Source organism: Anopheles gambiae, chromosome 2 (genome assembly GCF_943734735.2).
Source record: "Anopheles gambiae chromosome 2, idAnoGambNW_F1_1, whole genome shotgun sequence".
Classification (NCBI taxonomy): domain Eukaryota; kingdom Metazoa; phylum Arthropoda; class Insecta; order Diptera; family Culicidae; genus Anopheles; species Anopheles gambiae.
In genome coordinates this window covers 7,992,562-8,007,282 of record NC_064601.1, presented here as the reverse complement: position 1 = coordinate 8,007,282, position 14,721 = coordinate 7,992,562, and the positions used below count along the sequence as shown (strand labels likewise).

The 14,721-nt window shown below is 46.3% G+C and overlaps 1 protein-coding gene across 18 annotated transcripts in view; it reads left to right on the top strand.

Annotated features, from left to right (window-relative positions):
- LOC1281495 (tensin-1) overlaps window positions 1-14,721 on the top strand; it is a 155,809-nt gene that overhangs the window by 107,877 nt on the left and 33,211 nt on the right. For 17 of the 18 annotated variants that reach the window (XM_061643734.1, XM_061643733.1, XM_061643741.1 and 14 more), the window contains 3 exons: window positions 10,793-10,840; window positions 13,547-13,918; window positions 14,310-14,437. In XM_061643734.1, the coding sequence (XP_061499718.1) occupies window positions 10,793-10,840; window positions 13,547-13,918; window positions 14,310-14,437 (548 nt within the window). Of the gene's footprint in view, window positions 1-5,050; window positions 5,445-10,792; window positions 10,841-13,546; window positions 13,919-14,309; window positions 14,438-14,721 lie in introns of those variants that run through there. The other variant, XM_061643744.1, reaches the window with a different exon arrangement.

Sequence of the window (14,721 nt, the reverse complement as noted above, 5' to 3'; positions counted from 1 at the left end):
CATTGCGTTCTTCAGACCCACGCCCCACGATTCGGAATAATTTGGAGGTCTAGACGGAGTTGCGTTATGCGTCGTGTAGGCAATTTAAACACTATCAATCATTTGGGCATGCGTGCGATAGTGCGTGCGTGGTGTGTGTTGAACACGACACACGACCATTTCCTGATAAATAATTTCGCCTTCAGACCAGCTCGCGAATGATTCAACTTTGAACGTTAACAGTTTCATATGCCCTTTTCTTTACCTAATGTTATCACATTTGAAACCACCGCCATATAGAAGTGTACGTTCTGCACCCACTAGATGACGCAAACAGTCTGGGATTTGTTATTGTAGCAAAATAGGGACACGCAGCACAAAAACCGGAACTTCCATTAGCTGTCGATTAGCCGCACCGAATGGACATCAATATTTTCCGTGCTGGGAAGATAAAATCGGCTTCAGCGTCATCACAAACAGGTAGCATAACCCGGCCAAGATGCGCCTCAAGCAGAGGAAGCCTTTTTTCCTGAGCTCTCGCGCGCTCTCTCTCTCCCGCTGTCGCCGTACATGAAACGTTCCATTTTTCATGTCAATATCGGCACAATTGACTTGTACGCCGGCGTAACATGATAACGTTCCGGTCAGAACACGCACAAGGCTGCAATGCGATGCCGTGCGATCATACGCAGGCAAATGGGGAACGGTTGCGGGGATCGCTGAAAAATTGCCTCATTTAAGAATCCATTCATGCGCTCCAATGTGTTCGCACGCTGTGGTGCCGGTTCTTTGGTCATTCTCTGCACCTCGGCGCAAAGGACACAGCACCTCGAGGATGCACTGCCACCGGGGGTGTCTTCTCGCGAACGGTGTGCATGGGGAAGATAAAAAATAAATTTGCATTAAGCACCATCCCGGCGTCCCGGAGGACGCGCGAAGTCGTTTGGCAAGTTCCATGGACGATCGCGGGATGACACGACAAGCCAGTGTCAACCTGCAGCAGCAGCGGCAGCCGCAGCAGTCCATTCTCTCCAGCGCGGGATCATGAATGCCTATTGCGCCGGTCACTTTGGTCACTCGGCCGCAGTGTGTGCCCTTTTGCTCAGAGGGAGCATGGTGCGGCTCATTTATGCAAAATCGGTTTTAACGATCTGACAGCGAAAAATTATGACAATGCGAGGTGGGAACCCAGCAGGAACCGGTTTGAGGAGTTTTTGTTTGTCGCGTTTACCCAGCAAGCATATGTCCTTCGCCAAAAATTTTGCCATTTTATAATCTTCTCACTACGGGAAAAACGTTCTTCCGTGTGGCTGTCAAGTTAAAACCGCAAGGCACAACGCTACGTTTATTAGTCGCTTAGAAGCGAAATCAAGCAAAAAGAGATCTGCCAAAAGAAGAAAAATTAACGACAAATTAAAGAAGCACAAAGCTTTTCATCGAGTTTGTCCAAGCACTCTCTCGCGCCCTCGGTCTCGCGGCAGAATGATAATCGACGCGAGCTTGCAAAACACGCGCAAATCGTTTGTGTGCGCTTTATTCTTCCGTATCGCACACTGACCACCAGGCAGGCAGCATGAATCGGATGTCTATTTTTAGTGGTGAGTCAATGAGCACACACACCGGGGAAGACGATTCGATTCCGTACCGTTTGCCTCCATTCGGGAACAGTTTCGTACGCGGGCGCTATCGCGCACTGCGCAACTATCTAAGTCAATTCAGCGCACGAGTCGCTTCCCAAAGATTGTGCAACCATGGCTGCCGGGGCCATGTGCACTTGTGCCGTTGGCACTTGGGTGTTTTTAAGCAAACATCAAACAATCTCAAGATTCAGGCTTTGCGCTCTTCCAACTGATGTTCGAAAAGCGTTTTTTTTCTGACTAATCGATAGTCCACGGCGATGGTACTTGTAGATGTTTGAGCGTGATAAATTTCGCATCAGGCATTCACTTTGAGGCACAAGATCATTTCAAGGGAGTTCTCGCTCTTCACAAGGTTCACAAGACCAAGGCGCGGATGAAATATTATCGCCATTACAAAATGGTTGACTGAACAATGTAGATAATCTTCGCAACGTACGCCCGTGTCGTTGTTTAACGATCAGCTGCTCCCTTCCGTCGGAAGCGGGATGACATCTAACGAGCACGTTAATCAACGTCCTGCGTCACCATCAGGCCAGAAAGATGCAGCAGCTTCTGCTGTGGGATAGAGATCCCGCAAGACTTACGATGACGCCGTCTAATGGCCTTGACAGTGGGTTGCCTGCGTCGTCGTCGTCGTGCCAGGTGACAGTGGGCTGAGCGTGCGGAGAAGATCGTTCTCAAGGTCATCGAGGTGCATCTCCGCCACAGACTTGCACGTTTCTTTTCTTTTGGTGTGCATTCTCGATCCTGCGCATCAGGAATTCAAGATGCCACCGTTGACAGATCACACGTCTCTCTCACTTTCCAACTGGTGCGGTGTACAGCAGCGTTGTTGTTTATTGCGTCCCAAGTTGTCCCCAAGAAGCAAAAAAAAACATAAACCGGCTTCCTCGCGGTGCTGGATGCGCGCCAAAAATTGCCCAAGTAGCCCAAATTCCAAACAGCGCACTCGCTCGGGCGGCAAGAATCTGTTTTTTCTCGGAAATGTTTGGCCCATTGCAGAAAAATAAAAACCAGGCTTACGAACCGGTTCTCAGGTTTCGTGGTTTTATTTGCGTTTGGAGAACATCAGACAGGCAACCCGCAAGGCGAAATCTCACTTCTATGAGGTTTCAAGATGCACTTCGCCATTTTGGTGAATTTTGTCACATTTGCATCGTTGACGATCGCGAGTATGCGGCGCAACCTTTAAGATCTCATCTGTATGTCATTGGTCGTAAGGAAATCTCTAGGCAATGGTTTGGCGCACGAAACATTTCAAAGATTAATAAATATGTTTCCTTTGCAACATCGCCACTTTTGAACACCTGTTGCTGAAATATTTGGCATTTGCATATTATTGAATGCTCAAAGCCACATTTCCCTCCGTTTTGTTTGATTGGTTATATTCATCCCAATAAACCTTTTCGCTTGCCTTCTCGTATCTTGCCTACACCGACACCAATCATAACAGGACCATTTATCAACGGCCATAATGTATGCATATTTGGCGTTTCCAAATATGTTAATCCTTTAAATGGGCTGGAATTGGCGGTATCGCGAACTCTTCCTTTCACAGGCAAATTTGTAGCCATAAAGAAGAAGAAGTAAAAACGCCCTGGCCAACTTCCCAATCAGATCAATTAAGATAACCCAGCCCGGGGGCTTGGGACAAGTTTTTTCTTTGCTTATCGCCAAAGGCTTTTCCTGTAAACAACACACATAGACCTGCTGGTGCTCTGGTGGTCAGTCTCCTTGCGGAATGCGAGATTATGTGCACAGTGAACTGGATTTAAATCACACAACCGATCGCCTCCTCGGGACCGTCTTATCGTGTCAGAGTTGAGTGATCAATTAAGCAACTAATTGGTGCAAACAGTTCTCGATTTGACACCAAGCGACCCCAAACCCTGCCACATAGGCGTGAGCGCGCGCACCATCTGATGCCCTAGTTTTGGAACGTGGTGTGTGAGCGTATCTTTTTGCTTACATGTTTCACAGTTCCCGCACCTGAATGGGACTTGCGAGGTGTATGTGTGTTTGAAACTGATAAACAGCACAGTAAACAGCAATAGTGAATTAGCGAAGGTATGCTAGGGATTATAAGTGACACGGGTATGTACTACTCCGTACCGCTCTACTAGCAATTTCAATTGGCGAAAGAATTCTTTTTTTTTCTCTCAAAGGCGGACATATCACGCCTCGATCGAGGGCTGCGATGTCTGAGATGCTACGAGACGGTGGAAAATTAAAAGCCCTCCCCACCGATGGAGAGATATTTATCAAGGAGTTTCCGTTCGGGCTGGAAGCGTTGATTTAGCGGTGTGTTGCGTGCAGCTATGTAAATAATAAACCCAACTAGTCGAACCTCTCGATCAAGCGCTGATCAAACCAGTGTTGGTGGTTGGCCGTCGGTGAAGGTGATTTGCACTAGAAGGCGTACTCGTACAATGCGGTTCCATGCGCGGCACGTTTGATACGTGCCGCCGGCTGCAACAAATTTGTTGATTGCATTTTAATTTTCCCTCTACGCTAATGAGGACCTCTGTGAGGAGCGGTGTACGTACTGCGCAAAACCTGTTCCACCGGGTATCGTCGTGCAAGGCTTTGGAGCTAAATGGTACAACCTTTGAACGCGCAAATCAAAGGTATCTTAATAACTAATAACTGCGCTACAAAGCGTTTGAGCGTATCATTGTACTTCCTGAGAGCAACAGGTACTTGTGTGTCTTTGAAACTTTTGGCGGGAAATGTGCTTGGTGAGATCATACACTTAGCAAACAAACATTCTCGTGAGATGTTTGTACGTTCGTTGTTACTGAGACTCTCCTGCACATGCTCCATTGGTGTATCCTTCAACGATGCCTTGAACATCCTTGACATTATCGGGTGAGAAAGTTTGCGTTCGCAAGCACATGGCCCACGGTATGTCTACGGACTTTCCCTTACGGCTCTCTCGGCGTCTAATGCCATCGGTCACAGTAGTTGTTTTACACGCAAAGGAAAAAAGAGATGGCAATGTCGTCGGAAAAACGGCAACCAAGACGCCATGCGCGCATGCTTCAAAATCCGTCAAAACAAACCGACGCCGGTATTTTGATACTGTGTGTGTGAGAGTGGATGGTAGAACAGTACAGGGTGGACCAAATCGGCACTTCTACTGAATATTATTTCTAAAGAATGCATATTTTGTGTGAACATTGAACTTTAAATGCACAGATTCTTTAGATTTTGCTTTCGTTTAGACTAAGGAACACCCCCAAATACATAAATATTGATGCAAACGTATTGAAAATAAAAGAAACATGACCGTTGAAAGTATTGATTCGTTTCCACTGTGCAGCACTCAGTGTGTCAGTTTGTCCTTTTCGCACGCAATGTCGAGGACAGGGACGGGGACCTTGCCCCCCGGACGGAAACGGCATCGAATCTCCTTTTTGACCTAGCGCAGTGCAGTGATACATGTCCTAGCGCGTAGACACGTCTCCCGGTGCTACCGACCTTTTTTCCTTCCATTTCCATTTTGTTTTTCAAACGACTTGTAGTTCGAATTTTTGCGATTTAGTGTACCTCATAATCTCCGACTCTACACTTCCAAACGTTACGAAGCTAAAGTCCATCAAACGTGGTAACGGTTAACTCCAAAGTACGCAGAAAGTGCGCAGAATGGTGGTGTGAGTTAGCGTCGTTGCGGTTAGCGTCTGTTGGAAGGACGCCAAACTAGTAGGCCTCTCCCCAAACCGGTGGTGCGTCCCGGCCACGGCTATGGGAGCACTCCTTACGCACTGCAGCAGAGAACTGCATTGCTGCTGCATCTGTCGCAATGTCCCCGGTCGCAGCACGACGGTACCCGAAATGGACTTATTAGTTGTCTTTGGATAAATCGTTAAGCGCCTAAACGGGGCGCTAATGGTGTGCTAATTGTTGCACCCCGAATGTGTGCGTGTGTGTGTTTTGTGTGCCTCTTGATGTTCGCTAACAACAGTTCAACAACTGTCCAAAAGATGGACATTATTGGACATAGCTGTACATACATAATGCTTGAGTGTCTATTTGCTGACAGTTAGTGCTTCTGAAGATGAAGATTCCTCTAATCCCCCTTAAATAGCTGGGTGTGTGTATGTGTCCCTTTAAGGTGTTTCCATCCCATTCCTTTCTACCTTAATTTTACGTACGTGAGGACAACTCTTTCCCGCTCGTTAGGGGTTTCAAATTATCTGTTAAAAATGGGCAATGTTTGCGCACTAAAGACGCGTTTGTGCATTCGAAAGAACCGTGCGCTTCATCTTTCCGCAGCGTAATGCAACGCCTCGCCAGCCACGTTTGGTGTGGCCGCCGCGCTCAGTGTAAATAGTGGAAGTGTTAATAAAATGTAATTAATCCCTCTAATAGGCGATCTCTCGAGAAGGAAAGCACAGCCCAAGCCCTGAACTGATAGACCGGACCGATAGTGGGTCAAATGTTACAAGTGATTAATAGCTCGATGATTACGATCGATAGCGATGTGCAATGCCCCGTGTAACGTTACTTTTTCCCTCTGCGATCGGTGCCTTTTGATCGGTTAGCTCGGTTTAGATTTTGCGCTACGAATCCACGGCACAGCAACGGGAGGTCAGCTAATTCGACCGGTTTTCGTTCCCCATCGAGGGCACTTGTAAAAACGAACGCGTTTCTTTGCCAGCCAAGCGTTTGCTGGCCGGCCCTGCACAGTGTAAATAGTGCGAATGCGTGTGCTCATCTCATCATTGCCTGTCCTAGTTTTGTGTGTACGATTACCCTTTTCAGTTTTCTAGTCACATAGATCTACGCGATCTCAAACCTTTGGTTCGGGGAGTTCAAGCTCAGCTGATTTCTTTTCCATGCCGTTTGGTTTCGTCAAAATTTAGCTAAATTTGGCCCACAGATGATGTCATTCGCAGCACAGTTGGTGAAATCGTTTCAGAACGCATCGACGCCCGTCAGAAGAAGAAGCAGAAAAAAATGCCAAAAATGTGCAAAACCAAGCACCCATAACGGAAAAAAACGAAAGCAACCATGTCCGCTCGTACGCATTTGTGCGAAACCAGCGCAATCGTAACGAGTGATTTGTTTATGTGGTTCTTCACTTTGCGAATTTCTACGTTGTGCGGACATGAAGATTGCAAAGCAAAAACAATCGTTAATGTCGCTAAACTACACCGTTTCTGAAGTTAAGTGTATTTTTGACCGTGAATTAGGAACGGACGAACGGTAACGTCGTCTAGAAATAACTTGAACATATTTTGTTCCGTTTTATTGTTAGCGCGCGTGAGAGATTAGAACAGGAAGACAACAAATGTCATCAGAAGAAAGTAGCAAAAAAGTGTGTGTAGTAATAACATTGAGAAAAATCATGAGAAAACTCATGATCATGATCCCGTCAATGAAAGACTGTATTGATACTTTGATTCGCGTTTCTTGGTGCTGCAATTAGACAAAACAACATAAACATGACTCTCAAGACAAATCGTAACTCAAAGCAATAAACAAAAGACACTCCAACACAAATAACGGTGTCTTCCCATTTGAACCTACAGAATAGTGCTGCGTTTGCTTCATTAGCTCGTTACGAACCCTGAACCGTTAATGTTGATCGAATTGAGCACATAATTTGCATAGCCTTTTACGGAAAGGTGCGAATATTGTCACATTGCCCGATGGCAAATGGAGTATAGCGTCCTCCACACATACACCTTCATCACGATTATTTACACTTTGTTTGTACCTCTTTTTATTGAGATATACCTCTTCGCCCGTGAGATCGTGTGCCATTGAAAACGTGTGAGTTGTTGAAATTGTCATGAGCTGTACTGTATATCGCTTCACCGCATGTTATAGGCTAGTGATTTAGAGGTGTTGCTGTAGTTTTACAAGCAAATCAAGCGATAAAATGCGATCGTCCTCGCACAACAACAGCCCCTGAGGAATGGCCTAAAAGGAAGGAAAGGCAAATCTAATGGTTTGATGAACCGGCACGTACTCGTCGAACGCCGTCCAGTGACACCGAGAGCAGTGCGAAAGGATCGATAATTTATGGGCAGTAGTTAGAGCGGCAAGCAATCACACATACTCTAACACACACACACACACCCACTTCTCACTTACCCGCGCGAGTGATCAACATACTGTGCAAGAAATAAAAAGTGCAAAGGAAAGCGACATCTTACCTCACAGACGGTAGAGGGGCGGCGAACCGTTGGAAACATATCAGCTTTTGGCTTGAGCAAGCGAAAATTGGCACCGGCAAATAAATGTACGCGACCCGGCGTCGTTGGCACCATCGGACACCGGACAAGCGCTGTTGTGTTTACGTTTCGTTTCGTTGACGCTGTCCCGCGTCGGCTCGACCGTCCAAGGCATCGTGTGCCGTGTTGGTATAGTTGGTTCTGAGGCCGCCGCCCGACGACGACGACACGCACCGGGAAGGGTTTGGAAGGGATGTACGATGATCACTACGACGAGACGAACGATCCAACCGTGCCGCGCTGCTCCGTCACCACGTTCCTGCACCGGATTGCGTTCACGGTGCTGCATGCATCTTTTTTCCTGGAAAATGTACGATGATCCTCTGTAAGAAATCTCTTTCCCCGGTTTCCCGACAGTAAGCACACATATGCACACAAGAAGGGGGTTACCACAGCTTTTGCAATCGAACCGGAGCTGTCGCCATTGTAGATTGTTTCCAGCTAATTGACCCAACGCGAGGCTGGATTGGCTGGACATTGGAGAGTGGTCATGCGTGGCCGTTAGGTTAATGAGAAAAACATCATCCGAATAGTGCCTCCCCCCCCCCCCCCCCCCCCCCCGAGTACTCTCGCCGGCAGTGTTCAATGTCGCGAATTATGCAAAACATGCTGCCTATGGCGACACGCCGTTTCATCGTCCCGATGAAGCAAATTCAAACCCAATATTCTGGGTATTGCTGACATTGTGATGACTGCGGAACAGCCTGCCCTGTGTCTTGCTATGAGTCTACCTCACAAATTTCCTTCCCCATCGGAGCGGAAACCAATCTTCCAACATTCCAAGCCTCCAAAAAAACAATATACCGGCTACACCGAAATGCCCTGCGGTGTTGCTGATTTATAACTTTACCACCGCAATGGATTCTAAAGAGATTTATGCAAGTGTGATATTTCGTCGCCGCCTTCGCCCTGTCTACGCCTGTCCCTTCTTATCCCTCCCCAAATTCCAACGTTTGCGTGTGACAACGTGTCTTGGCGTATGGTTTGAGCGAGAAAATGGGTACAATTTTCGTACCCAGTGGAGATTGCGTTTTTATTGGTCTGCCCAAAGTACCCCCAAGCGCTTTCAGGGTTTTCGACCCCGAGAGAAAAAGAGAGAGAGAGAGAGAGAGAGAGAGAGAGAGAGAGGGATTGCATTCCACAGTTTCCGCCGAACTCCGAAAGTTCACCAAGAGTGGTCGGTCGTGGGCGGAATAATTCGCGATCGTGTTCAAGGATCGCGCAAGTTTGGAGCAAGAATCTACTCGGCTGCTGCTGCTGCGGCCCTTCTCGATCGTGATCAACCGAGACTGCGAACCGCAATTTACGCGTACGCAGCTTTATGCTTACTGCCCCGTTTTGTGCAGTGTTATTAAAACCTGCACACGAGCGATGGTTGAATTTCATATTTCAGCTCTTTGCATGCGAATGTCCGATAATGTACCGCATGTGCAGCACAACCCCAGCAGAGAGGCGACATTCCGAGCCTGTTTTGCCGGGGTTTGAAACGGCAAAGAGGATCAATAAACCTGTCACGGTTGGGTTTGCATGTCCTTTTTTTTGCTGCAGGTTTTTTTTTTGTTTTCAAACTTTGTACCGCTTTTACGTTTTATTTCCTCTCGAATTTTTAAGATGCTAAACCGTAAATATGGACTCCGTTTGCGTGGAAGCAATTTTTGCGTTCCTAATTGCTGGAGCTTTGCATTTTAATGTTGCACCCCTCTTAGTCGGGCGCAATAAAATTTAAACGAATCGCTTGCTTTCCGTACCCTGCACCTCGTGAGATGCCAAGAAGTTAACAGAGAAAATACGCTAAAATCGCACAGCAAGAAGTTTAGTGCAAGAGGAGCGAATTTTGGTAGCAAAAGAGGGATTGAGAAATAGCTTTTTAGTTTTGCCGAAGACGCTCCACTGCATGTAACCGCGAAAGAAGCAGAACAACTAAGTAAGACATTCATTACCGTTAATCACATGCGTGAATCAGGAGTGCTGAGCGCGAAACAAATGCATGTGCGTGTGCACGGTTGAAGGCACACAAGATTCGGAAGACACGTTCCGAGCATTCTTACAAACGAGAAGTTTGCTGCATCTTCTGATGGATTTCTTGGGCTAAGGTTTGGAGGGTTTTAATGAACTCATGGCCCTCCGGACGGACGGTACTGATAAAAGTTGAACCGATCGTTTCTGACGGCATTCGGCAGCAGAAGCCGACATTGGACCGGTTTTAGAAGGACGGACTGATCTTATGCGAGGGATAATAATTCGTGTAAAAAGCTCCAGAGGTGTAGCAGAAGTTAATCAATGAGTAACTTCATTACCATAAGCAAAAACATTCCTCTTCTCGACCTCCGGTGGCAGTTTTCGCTTCATTTGTGTCACTCCTCTCCGTCCTTAGCACTTTACGTCCTTCCTCTTCCTCCTAAACTATGTTGCGGCCGATTAAAAATTACAATTCGACACGGCAAATTCCGTTTCAGCTTTGCTTTACGTATCCGCCCTGTTATGCTTAATGTCTGCAATGCTCGCGGAGGAACTGGCGCACTCGCTGGAATGTTGTTGTTTGGCTGGTCCAACCGCGATCATCACGCGTCTCACAATTCGATGTGCCAGTGCAATTGCAATTTTATTTCGTATTATTGACCATACGACCGCTTTAGCTTCATTAGCGCGATCTCTCTTTTATGACGCGATCGGACGTAATCGAACACAGTGTATTATATAGCTATAGCTTGCTTCCATCGCCATCGGATCGGATGCTGTTACACAAGACAAGAAATGTAAATAGCGCTGCACATTAAAGGCAGAACGGCAGAACAGGTTGACATAATTCCTAATCAATTTGTGCAGGATGATCAGACGGTTATTGTGGGCTTAATTGCGTCATGTACTGCATCATTAAAGTGTGACACAAGTGATTAAAATTTGCCTTTTTTCATTTTTATTTGATTACAGAAAAATGGCCGGGAAGAGGAACAGCAAACAATCAACAAGTACAACTCGGTGAGTATAGATGAAGAAACTCTACGTAAGCACTGTTTAGGATACACATTTTCTAAAGTTCCCGGACAGAGTAGCATTCAAAGACAGATTACAGCGTTTCGTCTCTGCGCGAGCCAAAAGCTGTAATTAAATTTAGATCATCATTTGAGATTATATTTAATTTAGACGTTGAGGGTAAGCTTTTGCCGCTAGGGTTATGTTCTCGATGAACGACATCATTCAGGAAACGGGCGCGTCAATGTGCTAGACGATCATCTAAATTGAGGTGCGATTAGCTTCGCACTTTGGATACATTTTCCATCCTTCGGACGGGCATGATTTATATGGTCTACACATCGAGCGGACCGTACTGAAGAAGTCGCAAAAGGAAAGATATTTTTTTTCACTTCTTCACTTCTTCAATTCTTCACTATGTTTATGTTTGCTTTGAAATAGTTCAACGAGCTAGAGTTATAGGGAATTAAAAACTTGCGAATTTTAATTTCAATCATTGACAATGCACATACAATTTCACTTTCTAGGGAATTTAAGGGAATACAATGAAATATAAGCATTAAATGTTTGTTGATTGTCGTTTTTCACTCTTTGCATCTTTGTTTGTTTGTGGTAGATTTGTTTTGCTAAATTCTCCTTGAACAAACATCGCCAACCTTGATAGAAAATTCCACTTCAACAATGCTTTCGATTGTCTCTGAAATGAAACGGATACGATGGTGATCACGTAGCTTCATCATGTCATTTACATGTACGATTGCATGACACAACCCGACTGCACTCGCCATGTCCCAAGTCTGCTTGGTTGTCTTTTCGCTTGCCAGTGAGATGCTGATCACGTCTGAGACGGAGATTTCACTTTCAACTCACTCCAAACGAGAGGTTAACCATGAACAATTGCAAAGTGAAAACATGTCAAGGTACTAACGTTAGTCGCAGGCTGAATGATTGCCTTCATTCTGATGGCTATTGTGGCAATTGAAGTTTAAAATTTGTCTAAATTATATTCTAATAATTACGAGACATGACAAAAAAATCTCATCTTCCATTCAGTATCATCACCGTTGTATAACAAGCAGTATGTAATAAAATTTAACTACTACGCCGGGGTTTCCCGTCTGGAAGACGGAAGCTTGTTACCTGCTAGTATGATCTGAAACAACTTAAGGAACGGTACCCAACTAGCCATCCATCGTGTAGTCCGTTTATGACGCTCTGTAACTGTTTCACACATTCAACCATAAATTATGGTAATGAAATAGTTCCATTATGTATGTGAAGGTAAGCAGTGTCGGGTTGCGGAATGCTTCCTCGCAAAACCATCGTTTGTGCCTTCGTTGGATAGGGGCTGGACTGGATTATGGAAGCCTTAACAAAGTATCGTAAAATGTAAATGTTTCACTGCAATCTAAGCAATGGCAGGAAGAGGCCCCACGTTGTTGGGCAGTAAACGCATTGCTTGGCATTTGTTCAGAAAGTATAGACATTCAATTTTTATTCATTTTTTTTAAGCACACCAAAAACAAGCAGTGCTCATTAGCGCTATTTCTGGAGATCCTCTTTAAAGTAGCATCATATCGTCCAATTTATCATGCATTGAACTCCCTTAACTCTCTGAACGGATTGAACGGGTACCCTTTGCAGAGCTGTCCAAATGTTGGCAGGATGAGGGCAATTTTGTCTGATCAAATAAATTCGCCTCAATTTCGTTTTGTATTCGAAACTACGTTTCCTTTCGCTTTTGCGCGTCGGAAGATCGGTAACTTGAACAGAGGGAGTAGTACTGATCATGGTTTGGTTCCAAACAAACAACAAACGCGCAGCCATATCGATAGGAGAGCATCATTATTGTGCGTTGTCCGGGTCCTATACGGGAAACAAACCCAACCACAATCGATCATTATTTTGGGGTCATGCGCGTTCCGAGGTCCAGCAAAGTAATGATCGGTTAGCTGGGGCGTATTTCATTCTTCTTTTTTTGTGGAACAAATCTATAACTGTAAAGAAGATCGGCTCATAGGTTCACATGATGCCCTAATGGGGTTTGTACTTCAGGCTCAGCAATCGGTCAAGATGCTCGATTTAAGACGATTTGGACAACAGGGGAAGATCATATAAAGGCAACGCATTTCGAACACACGCCGATACGGTGCGCAGTATGCGCGGTAAACGGTATGTCCCGATTTATGATTGGCATTTAAAAGAACCGACCACTGATGCAATCTTACTGGCACATTAGATCGAGATAGGGTCATCGTCGTTCTGGATCTTTCAAGCATAAAATGTGCACGTGACATTTTATGATGGACTATCGCATGCCGATGAGAGACAGGGAAACTAATCTCCGTGCTGGGTCTGGTACTGCTGCTGATGATGATGATGATGGAGTGGTCGTAAATCTATAAAATAGAGAAAAACCGGTGCGTCACGGCATTCTGATGGTTTGGAAATGGGGAAAAAGCTAAACGAGCAGCGTCCACCGGAATAACAAAACAACAACAAAGCGGGCACGGGACTATAAAAAGCCCTAAAGGGAATAGAGATCGCTATCTGAGAATGAAAAAAGTTTCGTGCTCCAAATTTGGGCGCCACGCTTGTCTGCCATTGCCGCGCTTCCTAAGAAAAGCGAAATCACATCCCTCGTCTGTGCCGGAACACCCCGTCTATTCCACGAATAATTTGGCATCTTCGTTTCTCTTTCTCTTTCGCCAGCTACCACTGCATACGATCAACGCCCAGCAGCAGCAGCAGCAACAGCCCAGGCCAACCACAAACCTGAACCATGTAAATAACAACCATTACCATAATTATTCGCTTCAACCGTACTACAACCGGCAGCAACAGCAGCATCAGCAGCAGCAGCAGCAACTACAGCATCACTCGTATCCTGTCGCACGAATCGACGAGGAACCGGCGGCCCAATCGCTCCGGCTAAACTACGTGACGGAGCGGATTCTCGCGTCAACGTTACCGGCCCGGCGGCTTCAGAATGGCTCGTCGTCACCGCACACCCCGAACGGCACGCCGCCCGTCGACGAGCACGAGCGCGAACTCATCAACATGCTGGAACAGAAGCATAAGCAGGTTGGTATAGAGCGAGATCCTGTCCTGTCAGTCATATAAAGCCGGCCGCGGCTATCTCACCTGCTTTCGGATGGTGGATAATTGAATTAAATGCGTCCAATTCTCCGGAACGTTCGCGTTCGGTGCGCGCGCCCGTTCGCAACTCTGTTTGGCAGCCGCTTGACAGGAAGCCGAGGATAAGCTTCTTAAGTGGAGTTGCGTAACGCGTCGTTTGGAAAGCTCTCGGAGCGCAAAACAGTACGCAGCACGGTAGAATATAAGTCCACCTCATTATCCGTTAGCTTTATAATCACTCAATCTTACTAGCTGCTTACTCTCGGAAGCATTTCCTCATCTGGTTTTGTGCTGTCCTTTAGCTCGCTTCTAATTTCATGCTTTGTCCATCTTCCAGAACTACCGGATACTGGATCTGGAGGCGCGTCTCGTCAACATCACGCTCGAGAAGCTGTGCGAGCTGTGCAAATACATCGATTCCTGGCTGGGCAGCGGGAAGGAAAAGATTGTCGTTCTACAGGACAGGTGAGTGCGTGTGTATACGTGTGTGACTGTGTGTTAGGATCGGCAGAGTTTAAAGGTGACCGAACGGTGTTTGAGAGCGACCCCCAACCGGCCGGAGTCAGGGTGGCGGTAATCCTACACTCACGTCCGTCACGTCTATGGGAAAGCATCGATTGCGTGACGGCGATATGTGTGTAAAGGGGGCTGCGCTTTTTTCGGTCATCCACTTGAGAAGGGACCACCTTCGAGCAGGGGTTTGAAGCATTCGAAAAAAACGAAAGAACGAACCCCTTTGCACTTTGCTC